At 46.8% G+C, this 15308-nt stretch overlaps 1 protein-coding gene across 3 annotated transcripts; it reads left to right on the top strand.

Annotated features, from left to right (window-relative positions):
- The first annotated feature begins 208 nt into the window (after positions 1-208).
- On the top strand, positions 209-12967 carry clcn5b (chloride channel, voltage-sensitive 5b). Of its 3 annotated transcripts, none has more exons than XM_034557657.1 (17): positions 209-484; positions 770-916; positions 4801-4970; positions 5071-5170; positions 5396-5583; positions 5793-5915; positions 6160-6366; positions 6608-6688; positions 6761-6995; positions 7112-7287; positions 7394-7534; positions 7625-7811; positions 8711-8853; positions 9368-9517; positions 9592-9697; positions 10032-10248; positions 11780-12967. In XM_034557657.1, exons 2-17 carry the CDS (start codon positions 775-777, stop codon positions 11868-11870), a joined length of 2457 nt encoding a protein of 818 aa, XP_034413548.1. In that variant the 5' UTR covers positions 209-484; positions 770-774; the 3' UTR covers positions 11871-12967. The 3 variants fall into 3 exon arrangements, with proteins under 3 accessions (XP_034413548.1, XP_034413547.1, XP_034413549.1); XM_034557658.1 differs by lacking the exon at positions 209-484 and adding an exon at positions 4160-4595 and having other exon boundaries at positions 809-916; XM_034557656.1 differs by having other exon boundaries at positions 209-916.
- Positions 12968-15308: the final 2341 nt, after the last annotated feature.

Genomic DNA, 15308 nt, shown 5'->3' with positions numbered 1-15308 from the left:
AATAAAAATAAAACGACACCATTTGACCTTAAGAAAAAGCACACGCGGCCTATTTCAAAACAAATATACGTGTTTCATATTGTAAATATCCACGTGATCAATTTCTAACTACAGCATTGTAAAACGGGGAAATGTTAGAAGCTCGTTAATGATTTTTAGCTAAGCAATCGTCACCAGCCGTCGGACCGGAAGTCGTCGCTAAAGCGGATCAAACTTGACGCGCTCCGTTTTAAGTGGCAGAAAGCAACACGTAACTAACGTCGGATAACCTCACACCGCCTCGGTATTGTCTGGTGTGAGGAGAAGAGTCTGCTATGGCCGCCTTTAGCTCGCCCTCTGGGGTTTAAAACAGACGTTTATTGGGGAGAGGGGGACGGGGGATGACGAAGGTTTTTTTTTTTTTTGACGGAGCGTCAAGTTTACATGTTGACTTGAGACGGAATATCCGAGTCACATAGACTCGACTGCGTTTCCTCCTCCGCAGGTAAAAGACTCCCTTTTTATTTATTTATTTTTATTTTAGTGGACATCTTCCTTCTTCATCTGTAATAGTGCGCGCGGAGCCGCGAGTCGGCTCAACGGCTGTTTAGGGAGAGTAACGGTCCAACGGTTAAGCCCCTTTATAAGCTTCTTTTCGTTAGCCCTGGTGTGTGTGTGTGTGTGTGTGTGTGTGTTTGTTTGCGTGTGTGTGTGTGTGTGTGTTAAAACGGACTCTGTCCTCCTTGTGTTGCGCAAACAAACAAACAAACAAACAAAACAAACAAACAAGACGGGATGGATACTTCCGGTTTCCGCACCGGGAGCCTCGACAGCCTCCACCACCCGAGTGACGTCGACGATGACGACGAGATGGTGGACATCGCGGGCGCCACGCTGGACTTCTCCCACACGGACGACGACCCCCCCCTCGGCTCAGGTGAGTCCAGACCCGGTCCAGGCCAACACCTGTGTTGCATTTCATACCTCCATTTTTTTAAATATCATTTCCTGTTTTTCTAAAACGTGTTTACCTATTTATTATCTGTCATATTTTTTTTTTTTTTATCGGTTATTAAAATTCCAAGAACTGGCACTTTGGTATTAAATTGCAGGTAGTTGTAAAGATTTCTTCATATGTCATAAAACTTCCCTTAAAACCTGCCTGTCTGTTGGCTTCAAGGAAATACAATCTATAAACACTAAAGTGGTTAAATGGTGTCACGTTGTTGTTCTTCCCCAAGCTGCGTATATATATATATATATATATATATATATATATATATATATATATATATATATATATATATCTCTCTCATTAATCACATGAGAACGGCAGTGAGTGTGCGTCACATGCTTTCAGTGAATAATCAGTTACTACATGTACACACACACACCCACACACACCCACACACACAGATACACACTTGGTTCGACTCCCCATCAGAACATTAAAATCAGCCATTAAAGTGAGCGATGGAGGTGTTTGTGGTTTTCTGCCCGGTTACTCCTGACGTCCTCTTAATGTCGCCGACTTCTCCTTTTCGGTACAATAAGCTCCAAAAAATGTGGCCTGAAGTGACTTGCAGCATTATAATATAATATTTAATCTCACGTCAGCAAACCCACTGCGGCGATGCCTCCGGTCGGCTAATTAGGGCCGAGATCCGGGAGCAATGTCTCCGGTTATATCGGAGAGATAAAGGACAGTTTGGCAATTAGTCGGGTTTTTGTGGGGGGGGGGGGGGGGGGGGGGGCAGGAAGTTTTACCAGGAGAGGTTGTTGACTTCACTGATGGCAGGAAAGAGTCACGGCCTTGTTTTCAAACACACAACCATGTAATTTAATAATTACATAGTGTGGTGTGTGTGTGTGGAAAGGGACCGGAAGTTTAATAAACACACCAATGACTATATTCCCGTGACAGTGTGGGCTCCACGGCAACGGTAGCAGTTTGGAGGCGGGGCTTAGCCAAGGGTCAAGTGCGATTATCGGTCCAAAAAAATAATGGTAATTGGAAATATATATAATTTCTTCTCCAAATTGTTCCGCAGATGTAAGTGAATGAACTCCCGGTTGCCCCGCGTGGTCTCAGTCAGACGTTTCATTTGACATTTCTACTCTCACTTCCTTCTTTTCCCCCTAGCGAGGTCAAAGAAAGGCCGGTCTGGTTCCCTCACTCGCACTCGAGGACGGAGCGGTCTTAACACATCTTTTGTTTTAGGGCTTGTTTTGAGTGAGATCGAAGTGTTTTTTTTTGTGTAGTTTGTAATAACTTTAAAGTCTCAAAAACACATATTTAAAACTGGACCTCATCCAACATGGGGGAGAAGGAAAACAGGAAAATAAAGCATAAAAAAAAAGAAGAAACGTAGAAACTCAAGCAGAATATATTTAATGTTAAATCTGCGTCCACGTTTCTGCTTTTTTATGACCTGCTTTTATGGGTTTCTTTTACTGCCAGCTATTTAATTTGTTAAAATCTCTTTCCTGTGGCCTCATCAGCACTTATTGCTCGTTTTATGGCCTTTTATATCCTCTCAGAGCTGCTCGGTGAGCACTGACCTCCAGAGTCACCACCGAATGATTGACAGGGAATGAGTTTTTTGAGGGGAGGGGATAAATAAATAGCTAAAGTGAAATAGTCAGGAAATTAAAAATAAAAAAAATCCATTTCCATGACATGAAATAAATACAAAAGAAATCAGAAAATCCTTAAATATATTGAAAAATGACTTAAAGTACCCAAAAGACTAATTCTGAACGTGAGTTTTTTTTTTTTTTAATCAACCGCAGACCGACGTTCATTCCTTCTTTATTCAATTTCCTCTGACCCAGGAAGTATGATTTAAACAACAACAACAACAACAATTTGTCAGAGAAACAACCCGATGACCGCGTCGTCGTTAACGTGTGGAGTCGACCGAGCGTCAGGGAGGGGGAAGGGGGGGGTCACATGGGACGCCGCTTCCCATGGCAACCAGACAGGAGGTCAAGGTTCAGATCCACACTGGTGTGTGTGTGTGTGTGTGTGTGTGTGTGTGTGTGTGTGTGTGTGTGTGTGTGTGTGTGTGTGTGTGTGTGTGTGTGTGTGTGTGTGTGTGTGTGTGTGTGTGTGTGTGTGTGTGTGTGTGTGTGTGTGTGTGTGTGTGTGTGTGTGTGTGTGTGTGTGTGTGTGTGTGTGTGTGTGTGTGTGTGTGTGTGTGTGTGTGTGTGTGTGTGTGTGTGTGTGTGTGTGTGTGTGTGTGTGTGTGTGTGTGTGTGTGTGTGTGTGTAAATCAATCTGCGGTAGGTGATGTACTGTGTAAGTTCTAGCAGACATCAGTGAGGTCACGTGACGAAGACACTCCCAAGAGTTTTCTGTTGAGCATTAAAGAGACACACACACACACACACACACACACACACACACACACACACACACACACACACACAGATTGCGAGTGCTGAGCTCAGCATGACATCCCCCTTTTTGCTGGAAACCAGCAGAGCTGCTCCAGAAACAGTTTTTCAGCATGTTCACGCATCCCCTGCTTTATGGTCTGTTTGACTCTAAATGACCATCATTTACTAAATGAACATCACGCTGTATTGAAGAAGACTGATGGAGTTTAGGATGCGGATGAGAAGTCTCACACGGGTCTGTGTGTGTGTGTGTGTGCTCCGCTGTCATGCATCAGGTGCAAAGGTCGGTTGCAGTTGTTGTGATTTTTCTTTTTTATGGGACAAAATGAAATAAAGGGAACACGCTGAGTTGTGTGACAGCGATGACTTTCTGTTAGTTACTCTTTAAAAATATTAATGTAGTCTGAATTTTTTTTAAAAAAAATTCTCAATCTGGTCCTTTTTGTTCTCCTTCATTCATTCATTGGTCACACACACCCAGTCCTGAAGTGTGTGTGTGTGTGTGTGTGTGTGTGTGTGTGTGTGTGTGTGTGTGTGTGTGTGTGTGTGTGTGTGTGTGTGTGTGTGTGTGTGTGTGTGTGTGTGTGTGTGTGTGTGTGTGTGTGTGTGTGTGTGTGTGTGTGTGTGTGTGTGTGTGTGTGTGTGTGTGTGTGTGTGTGTGTGTGTGTGTGTGTGTGTGTGTGTGTGTGTGTGTGTGTGTGTGTGTGTGTGTGTGTGTGTGTGTGTGTGTGTGTGTGTGTGTGTGTGTGTGTGTGTGTGTGTGTGTGGGCGATCCCAGCATGCACTTGACAGCGAGGCTAATTGATTCAAGAGGCGAGACGGGACGACAAATTGACGCGAACAAAGCGGCGTCGACTCTCAGGAAAAGCACCGACATTGAAGCGGCCTCGCCCACTGAGGGATCCAGTTACATGTTGACCGCTGGAGCCGCGCGCGTGTGTGTGTGTGTGTGTGTGTGTGTGTGAAACACTGGACGACCCCTCGCAGAAGATAAACACTTCATTGTTGCCTCACGAGAGAGACCCGTCGGCTGTCGCTCATGACTCCGTGACGGCGTGTTCTTGGTCACATTCTTTGAGCTTCGTTGACGCTGTAAACCAGTCCAACCAGTCGGCTCAGGTTTTACAGGCTGCTGTGGTCTGACTGCATTCGTCAGGGTTCTCCTTCCCGCCATCACGGGAAGAAACGTGGCTGCTGTCAGTGGAGCGGAGAGGGTGAAGCTTTTATCATTTTACTATTGTGAAGGACTCTAAAATCAGAAAACACTGGAATCTTTATGTCCAACAGTTTCCCAAATAATAATCTGAGAAGCCGATCAGTGCATTTTAAATGAGACGGGTAGGATAATCGTGTTTAGTGTTTATCACAGTCTCTCTCTCTCTCTCTCTCTCTCTCTCTCTCTCCCCCCCTCCCCCCCAGGTGATTACGAGGAGCGCGGCGGCAGCAGAGCCGCCGGTATGAACGGCAACGGCCCCAACAAGATGGTGGACCCGCTGGAGGACCCGCTGCCCGGCTTGGGCACCTACGAAGACTTCAACACCATCGACTGGGTGAGGGAGAAGAGCAAGGACCGAGACCGGCACAGAGAGGTAGGGGGAACCGGAGCCCGGACCGAGGCGTGGTGGAGGCGACGTGGCGTCGTGGTCTCTAACGGGGTGACTTGACTGGTTTTCCCGTCTCTCCACTCAGATCACCAACAAGAGCAAAGAGTCCACGGTGGCTCTGCTGCACAGCGTCAGCGACGCCTTCTCCGGGTGGCTGCTCATGCTCCTCGTGGGACTCATGGCAGGTGGGGGAACCGGGGGTCTGCTTTCGGGGAACCGGGGCCACGAAACACATTGTTATAAGTAGTGCAATGTAGTACAGAATATAGTGTTTAGTTATCTTAAGATATTACTTTTCTCCGTTCATGAATTAGTTGAATAAATATGACGTTTTGATAACACCTTCTTCTTCTTCTTCCCTCTTCTTCCTCCTCTTCCTCCTCATCCTCCTCTTCTTCTCCCTCCTCCAGGTGCGCTCGCCGGCGGCATCGACATCGCGGCCCACTGGCTCACGGACTTGAAGGAGGGCCTCTGCCTCGTGGGCTTCTGGTTCAACCACGAGCACTGCTGCTGGACCTCCAACGAGACCACGTTCCAGGAGCGGGACCGCTGTCCTCAGTGGCAGAGCTGGGCGGAGCTCATCACGGGCACGTCAGAGGTACTGGGGAAGGGGGCGGGGCTTATATCCATGATATGCACGGTAGCTGATGTCTGCAGATGTGAGCTGTGGTCTCTCTCTATTGGTTTTTAAACGGTGCGTTGGTTCCCTCTGCTGGTCATGAGCCGTCACGACGTGCGATTGAGCCAGAAATCCGTCTTTTTTTTTTCTTTCCCCCAAACGTAACTCTCTTGTCGTTTTCCCTTCAGGGCGCGTTCGCCTACATCGTGAACTACCTGATGTACATCGTCTGGGCTCTGCTCTTCGCCCTGCTGGCCGTGGCGCTGGTCAGGGCCTTCGCGCCGTACGCCTGCGGGTCGGGAATACCGGAGGTGAGACGGCACACTTTGTTATTTATTCTACACGTTAATCTGCATTAAGTCTATTCCCTTTCATTTTGTGTGTATATATATATATATATATATATATATATATATATATATATATATATATATATATATATTTATATATATATTTATTTATTTATTTATATTTGCTCACGCTCGAACGCATCCGAGTGGATTCATAGGCACACAGTTTGCAACGCACACACCTGAGCCTCTTTTCTCCCCCCAGATCAAAACCATCCTCAGCGGGTTCATCATCCGCGGCTACCTGGGCAAGTGGACCCTGATCATCAAGACCATCACCCTGGTCCTGGCCGTGTCCTCGGGCCTCAGCCTGGGGAAGGAGGGCCCGCTGGTCCACGTGGCGTGCTGCTGCGCCAACATCCTGTGTCACCTGTTCACCAAGTACCGCAAGAACGAGGCCAAGCGGCGAGAGGTAGGAGCTCTGTTAAGAGTGAGGGGTTCAGGGTCTGCAGGAAGAATGGACTCTCCGTTTAAAAAAAAAAAAAAAAAAAAAAAAAGCGTATTTGATGGCCAAATTTGACACAATTTGTTCCACATATCTCTGCACAGGAGCCGAAGAGAGATCCTCTTCAATTAGTCCCTTTCTGTCATTTCATTGTCGTCCATGTTGTCTTCTCGACGTCACACTAAACTCACCGCCTTTTCGCTCGCAGGTGTTGTCGGCGGCGGCGGCGGTGGGCGTGTCCGTGGCCTTCGGCGCTCCCATTGGAGGAGTCCTGTTCAGCCTGGAGGAGGTGAGAACCAGTGGTGTCTACAAAGAAAACCAGGTTTCTCACTCATATTAACTCTTTATGATCTCCCTTCAGGTGAGTTATTACTTCCCCCTGAAGACGCTGTGGCGCTCGTTCTTCGCCGCCCTGGTGGCGGCCTTCACCCTGCACTCCATCAACCCGTTCGGGAACAGCCGTCTGGTGCTGTTCTACGTGGAGTTCCACGCCCCGTGGCACCTGGTGGAGCTGGTCCCCTTCATCCTGCTGGGCATATTCGGAGGCCTCTGGGGGGCGCTGTTCATCAGGGCCAACATCGCCTGGTGCAGGAGACGTGAGTCCAAATGGTTTCCATCCTGAGTGTGTGTGTGTGTGTGTTTGTGTGGAAACCAAAAGCCCCCTTTTTTCTTTTCTTTTTTTAAAAAAAATGTATTTTTTCAATAAAAAAAGGTAAATCCACTCGTCTGGGTCACTACCCCGTCATGGAGGTGCTGGTGGTCACCGCCCTCACCGCCGTGCTCGCCTACCCGAACAGCTACACCAGGATGAGCGGCGCCGAGCTCATCGCCGAGCTGTTCAACGACTGCTCGCTGCTCGACTCCTCGCAGCTCTGCGGCTACAAACCGGTCGGCTGCGCTCTATTTATTTATTTACAAAGGTATATACGTTTGTGTGCTGAGGTTGTGTGTGTGTGTTTATTCCTCTCTCTCTCTCTCTTCTGTTCCCAAACAGCCGACCAACACCTCAAAAACAGGAGTAGGCAACAGCCTGGCGGACCGGCCTGCAGGTGAAGGCCTGTACACCGCTCTGTGGCAGCTCGCCCTGGCTCTGGTCTTCAAGATGATGATCACCGTGATTACATTCGGCATGAAGGTCGGTCCAGACACCGCGGGACCGAACCCCCTTTTTCTTTCTTCTCTCTCTTCTACGACCTGTATTATAAATCGCCTCCTCCCCCTCCAGGTTCCCTCCGGCCTCTTCATCCCCAGCATGGCGGTCGGTGCCATCGCCGGCCGGCTGCTGGGCGTCGGCATGGAGCAGCTGGCCTACTACAACCACGACTCGTTCATCTTCAAAGGGTGGTGCTCGCCGGGAGCGGACTGCATCACGCCGGGGCTCTACGCCATGGTCGGCGCCGCCTCGTGTTTAGGTGAGGACCTAAAAACACAACAACAAAAAGTTTATTTTTCCTTCTTTTTTTTTTATTATCCCAGCAGACTTGACGGTGGTTTTTAAACCCCTACGGTCTTTTCCAAAAGTTACTTTTTAATTTATTTTATAGACTGAAATGAAGACACTTAAAAAAAAAAAAAGTAAGGCCGCGGTTAAATCAAAGCTCCCGTATTCGCCGCTTCATATTACGTGCGGTGAATTCCAGAAGTGTTAATGGCTCACGAGGTTAAAGCCCTAAGAAAAGGAGGCGTTCAGGCCAACGGGGAAATATGGCCACTATGTGTGGGGGGGGGGGGGTTTCTTCGTGTCCACGAGCAGCGGGCGGATCTCGTGAGCCTCGGCGACCTCGTCGCCACAAGTCGTCCCTCTGTGTGTCCATCGAGAGCTTTCAAAGAGCTCGTTTCACTTCATTAGTTCATGCGCGACCGGCTGCTTTATGGTATTCGCCTCGTGGTTTTATGCGTCACCAAAAAAGACGCGTTGCAAATGTTTTAATTTAATTGATATTCGAGCTTCTTTCGCACATAATCGCCGCCGTTGATTTCATTTTTAACACGCAAAAGAAACGAGTCACAACGAGGCTCTTTGACGTCCAGTCGACTTTCGCCGGTTGCTGTGACGACGGAGGCCACGGTGGTTTCTGTGGCTGCAACCGAGCGAGATGATGATGATGATGATGATGATGATTGGACTCGCCACATTTCATGCGAGGGGAGGATTAAAGAGCTCAAACTTTCAGATAAAGTTTATTCAGCACTGAAGTCAGACAAACGTCGTACTGTAATAATAATAATAATAATAATAATCAATTAGTGGAGTGGAAATTAAAAATAACGACCCCCCCCCCCCCCCCCCCCACCCTTGTCTCCCTCTCAGGTGGGGTGACCCGCATGACGGTGTCGCTGGTGGTCATCATGTTCGAGCTGACCGGCGGCCTGGAGTACATCGTCCCCCTCATGGCCGCCACCATGACCAGCAAATGGGTGGCAGATGCGCTCGGGAGAGAGGGAATCTACGAGGTGTGTGTGTGTGTGTGTGTGTGTGTGTGTGTGTGTGTGGTAACTGTACAGCTGCGTACTTCTATATTTTTGAACTCCTTGCTGTAGATACACGCCACCCCCTCTGTGTTCTCTCCAGCTTAATGACACACACATTTGTGTAAAGGCGCTGTAATGTGCTTTAGATTTAGGAAGTCAAGGTTTTTTTTAAAGAGACAGTACACACATTCTTCCTCTCATCTGTTGCCTGGTTTTTTTTGGAGATATCGACCCGGAGAAATGTCTGTTTTCTCTCCGCTATAATGGGACTGTACGGCACGCTGCGCTCAAAGCGCCAAACTAAATAATTCATCAGCAAACTTTTCCAGAAATCATGACTCACAAAAAAAAAAAAAAAACACAACCTTGTTCTGAGCAGTTTCATGTGAGAAAATAGTTCCTACACCGGAGAGAAGGCGGAAGAATATGTAATATTCCGACGGGTAAGAGGAAAGAATCTGTATTTTTTTTAGACCTTTCTGTCGTTCCCTCCCAGGCTCACATCCGGCTGAACGGATACCCCTTCCTGGAGCCCAAAGAGGAGTTCGGGCACAGCAGCCTGACGGTGGACGTGATGCGGCCCAGGAGGTCGGACCCGGCGCTCGCGGTGCTCACGCAGGAGGGCATGACGGTCGGGGAGGTGGAGGTAAAGGACGCATATATGGAAAGACTCTAATCCCCCCCGATGTGAGACGTTTAAACGCTTGTGTTTGTGCCCAGGCTTTGGTGGAAAGCACTCGCTACAGCGGCTTCCCCGTGGTCGTCTCCCAGGAGTCCCAGAGGCTGGTGGGCTTCGTGCTCCGGAGAGACCTGCTCATATCTATAGGTCAGAGATGCAGCCGTCCGTCACGATAAGCAAGGAATAATACGCTGGAGCATGTTTGAAACCCGTAGAAACCCTCACTATCGTCAGATTCTCAGCTTTTCTGACGGTCCTTGAACACACCGTGTGCGACGAACGCTCAAAAAAAAAGTTACGTCCCAAATAAACTACTGTAAAAAAAACATAAAACCGAGCTCCTCAACGCTACCGGGAAGCCACGATGAACTCGTCTGAGACCAAAAGTCACGCGGCGACAAACCGGTGAAACTTAAAAAGGCGTATTTCGGTGCATTTTGAATATCGCCGTGACGACCCCGTGCCTCCTCCTTTTTTTCAGACAACGCCCGTAAGCGGCAGGAGGGCGTGGTCAGCGCGTCCCAGGTGGTCTTCACCGAGCACGCTCCGGCTCAGGCCGACGACGGCCCGCCGCCGCTCCGCCTCCGCGGCATCGTGGACCTGAGCCCCTTCACGGTCACGGACCACACGCCCATGGACATCACCGTGGACATCTTCAGGAAGCTGGGGCTCCGTCAATGTCTGGTTACGCACAACGGGTGAGAACACACACACACACACACACACACACACACAGAGGAAAGGAAGAAGGGACTGATTGATGGGAGGAGGGAAGGCGTGAAGCTCTTCAGACGTCTTCAGGAAACGGGGGTCGTGGAGTGACGGATGGTGTAAGAGCACTAAAGCAGCGAAGGAGGAAGACTCATAAAGCTAATGGAGGGGGGAGCATTCCTCACAGAGGACTTTTTGGTATCTGTAACGTGCGCCGACATAATGTGAACCATCGGCGGGTTCACGTCTCACATTTTAAATCTGCCACTTCAAAGCGCATTTTTCTTTTTTTTTTTGTCCTCCGGAGAGGATGCGTCCACGTCCACGTCCACGTCGTGCTTCTGCTAAGCCCCGCCTCCCCCTGAAAAGAGGGGTGACGTGTGCGTTTAAACTTTAAAACATTTTTTTTTATTTTTTTTTTATAGAATTACCGGAATTCTTGATTCTTTTGAGGCTTTACAGGCGCAGAACATGTTCTGGGGAAATGTCGTCGTTTTTCATCTGCAAAACCAAACCAGCTCTCTGTCGGACTAATAACCCCCCAAAAAAAAGAAAGATGAACCAGGACTTTTTTTTTTTCTTCTGTCACTTCAAACGCACATTTTGGGAGCTGCGTTGAGCCCATTTTCAAATATTGTGTTGTCGTCTCTGTTTTCACGTGAGGTTTTAGGAGAAGGTTTATCTCTCATTGTCTGGGAATAGAGGTGACACACACACACACACACACACACACACACACACACACACACAAGGAAAGACCTTGAGGCTGCAGCCGTCTTGTGAGGGATGGATTCGTCACCACGACTGCAGTTCTTTTTATATCTCTTTTTAGTTCGTATTTTAGCTCAAGGTCGCCACATCAGCAGGAGTCGTATCTTTTGTTTCTCTTCCTCCGTCAGGTTAAAATGACCTGCTTTTAATTCTGGGAAAAATAAAAATACAGACTCGTAACAGAAAGCAGCCTCGAGGTCTCAGACGTGCGTTTTCTTTTTCAGCTTTTTTAAATGTCTGAATGTAATAATTTGTGTCGTTGACGTTCTCGTGAGATATTTGCGAGTCCAACACGATCGTTTCTGAAAAAAAAGTTATATTTAAAAAAAAAATGTTGTTGTTTGTTGTTTGTTAAATAAACCCGGCAATGTGTTTGTCATCATTTTCATCTGTGGGTCGTCATGGGAGAGTTTACAGCAGCAGACTTAGTGCAACAGGGGTCCCTGTCGTAAAGGAACATCGGGACAGTATGAGGAGTTAAAATAAAAATAAAATGTCAACAATAACATAAACCTCGCCTTCTGCTTTGTAAAATGACTGTTTTTGTCACAGGAGTCTTTTGGCTTTAAAGAGCGAAGATAAACACAAAGAACCTCACTAGCGCGTACTGTCCCTTTTTAAGGCGTTTTAGAACCTGCAGACTTTCTTTATATGAAGTAATAATCTCTCTCTCTCTCTCTCTCTCTCTCTCTCTCTCTCTCTCTCTCTCTCTCTCTCTCTCTCTCTCTCTCTCTCTCTCTCTCTCAGGAGGCTTCTGGGAATCATCACTAAAAAGGACATACTGAAGCACATGGCGCAGATCGCCAACAGGGACCCCGACTCCATCCTCTTTAACTGAACTCTCTCTCTCCTCCCTCTTCGTCATCCCTCCGTCTCTCCTCCAGGAGAGAGAGAGAGAGAGAGAGAGGGAGGAGAGAGAGAGGAAGACACCACCTTGCACACTCGAAGAAAAATGCACCTTTTACCTCTTTTTGAAAAAGGCCGTTGAGAGAACGCCAAGTAAGTCGAGCCCCATTTGCACAGAGAACAATGGCTCCTTTTTTTGTTTTTATTTTTTTTGGGAAGATGGAGGTGTTCCTTGGCTTTCTGTTTGTGGCTCTTCCTCACTGACACTGCTCGCCCCCATTTATCGTTCAACACAGAAGGATTTAGTGTGTGTGTGTGTGTGTGTGGGGGGGGGGGGGGTTCTTCCTTTTTTGTGTCTCTCTCTTTTCTACAAAAAGAAGAAGAAGTGAGAAACGGTTAAAAGGAGGTGCGAACAGTTAATCCTCGTGTCACACACACACTGACAGCAGGAGAAATGAAGACGAAGAGGGTTTGTGGAGCTCCGTGCCGCGTCCCGCCCTCCGGCCGCCACGGCGAGCCCAGACAGAGCACTCTGAGCTGGGCTGATGGATGCTCGGACGCCTCCTCCCCCCTCATGCAGCCTCGGGGGGGGGGGGGGGGGGGGGGCTAAGCATACAGGTGTGTGAAGACCATCTAACACACACACTTACACTCCATAAAGACTTCATGACAGCCTGGGAACTCCCCAGAAATGTCCGTTTGTCTTCTTTCCTCCTCGTTGTGCAGACTCTGGTGATTTGTAACAGGCGGCGAGAGACTCCGGTCCGGGGGCTCAGCGATCGGTTATAATCCTCAAATAATCATGCATGCATCATGACAATGCTGCAAAAAACCACATCATGCCTTAATGAAGGGTGTGGGGGTGTTCCTGGGCTGCTGTGGAAGGGCTAAAAAAATAAAATTATATATATACACAAAAAGAGAATCGTGACACGCAAGTTAATTTATGTAAATGTGAAAAATTGTTTGTCCCACTAAATTATTTCACTGACTTAAAAATGTGTCTGTTTATTTGTATGATATTGATCCTAATTATGTGTTTTTTTGTTTACATTTCATTTTGTTCGACGAATAACAAATTTAATCTGTCTCGTTTGTGTGTGTTTTTTTTATTTTTTATTACCAAATATAAATATAGGACAATGGATTGTTCCTTCTTAACTATATATTTGGTGGTTTTTGAACAGATTTGATTCTAAAAATAGAAACTATAAACTGTAAATCTGCGGCAGAATAATATCATTCCAAACTAAACACTTGTCGTGCTCCCTCTTCCTCCAGCCTTGCTTCCTTGACTCCTTTTATTTATCCACTTCACACCTAGAAGCTGCTCTGTATTTCCTTTTTAAAAACTTTCCAGGGATCCTCAAACAAATCTTTTTGACTGCTTGGAGAAGCGTGACCTTTTTGAGTTTTGTTATACGCACGTTTGTGTAAAAAATACGGTATATGTTAATTAAATATGTATTTCTTTTGACACCTCATGTAAACAAGCTGGTAGAAATAGTAAATAGTGGAGCGCTTGGCAGCTGGAGGTTTCCTCTCAGGAGGTGGAGGAGACCAAAAACGGAGCTAAAAGAAGAATAAATATTGGATTTACGTTCAAACAAACATGAATCCGACGCGTCAACTCGAACTGCTCGCTAAGAAGTTTAATGGTGATTTTATTTCTCGGTGTTTCTGCTGCCCCCAAGTGGTCAAAACGGATCAAACGGTTTTGTTTTCGCCAAATGACCCGAGAAGATTTAACCTCTGAAAATCAACCGGATTGATTCATTTTTCTTTTTTTTTTTTTCTCCCGCTGCATTCAACGCAACACATTCACGAGTTCTGTGTGCCGCTTGCATCTGTTTAATTTACAGCGCGCGCCAGCAGTTTGTGATGTCTTCATTAAAACATCTGTTTCCAGTTGTGTTGTGCGTTGCGAGACAATGCCGCACTGAATTACTTCATTGTGATTGATTACGTTTTAGTTACTGCCAGAGAAATAATCCATTCAGCGTTGCGCTGTTGATTCGTTTCAGATAACCGGCCGGCTGGTCGCTGACGGTGAGTTAAAAAAAAAAGAGCAGCTTGTAGGTTATTAACTCCACAAACCACCATAAAATCATCTCTTTACTTAATTTAACATTTTCTAAACACAAACAGAGACTCAGAGACCTGTTTTCTGTTATTTGAGACCAGAAAATGATTCCCTTTTTATGTGATAATTTCTTACATTCTTTGAGGACTGAATACATGCGATAGGAGGAATCAGATGTTTGGGGGTGGGGGGGGGGGGGCTACTTCTCTTGACGACCCCTGTGTGAGGGTTTATGCTGCAGACCCTCGGGGGGGGGGGGGGTTACGCTGTCAACCGTCAACGGCGTCGAGTCAGAGCTCGTCTCGGGCCACATAATCTCTGTGAGAAGCTTTAAGACTCCAGAGCTACGAAGAGGAAGTGTGTGTGTGTGTGTGTGTGTGTGTGTGTGTGTGTGTGTGTGTGTGGGGGGGGGGGGGGGGTGACATATCTGCGTGGCTGTTTGGGAACGCGAGTGCATTGTAGCCGGCTCGTAATGACTCAGTTGTTTCGTTGCCGAGGCTTCACATGGGGCTCGAGTTACCGGCCTGCTCGTCATCCTCACACCTCCCCCCTCCCCCATCCTCCACCCCTGACTTCCTGTTGGTTCCTGGCGTCTCTTCCCATACGGTATGTTATGTTCCTTGTTCTCTATGAAATAAGTCGCCTTTCCTCCTCCTATCCCCGTTCCCAGGCCGTCCGTCGTCCCGTTAACAAAACATTTCCAATTCAAGGTGTCATCCGACCCCCTGGGGTGTCACGTCTCTGGCCTCACCTTTTCCTCCTGCTGCATGCAGAAGAGGTGACGTTTGTGTGTTTCCCCCCCTCAGGGTGTGTGTGTGTGTGTGTGTGTGTGTGTGTGTGTGTGTGTTCGTCCAGGAATGCAATCCGATCCGCTTCAGAGTTGCTGCTGCCCTCTTGGCCTCACCTGAGGTTGTGGAGGTTTCCCACAGCTTCTTCTGTCGCCGCTCATAAAGCCAATGAAGTAGTTAAAAGAAATCTCTCTCTCTCTCTCTCTATATATATATATATGTATGTATGTATATATGTATGTATGTATATGTATGTATGTATATGTGTATATATATATATGTATATGTATATATATATATATATATATATATATATATGTATATATATATATGTATATGTATATATATATGTATGTATATGTATATATATATGTATGTATATGTGTATGTATATATGTATATATATATGTATGTATATGTGTATATATATATATGTATGTATATGTGTATATATATATATATGTATATATATATATGTATATATGTATATATATGTATGTATATATATGTATATGTATATATATGTATAACAAAAAATGTCATAGTTTTGATGTAAAGG

This window comes from Cyclopterus lumpus, chromosome 18 (genome assembly GCF_009769545.1).
Source record: "Cyclopterus lumpus isolate fCycLum1 chromosome 18, fCycLum1.pri, whole genome shotgun sequence".
NCBI classification, from domain to species: domain Eukaryota; kingdom Metazoa; phylum Chordata; class Actinopteri; order Perciformes; family Cyclopteridae; genus Cyclopterus; species Cyclopterus lumpus.
This window is presented reverse-complemented; position numbering and strand designations above follow the sequence as displayed.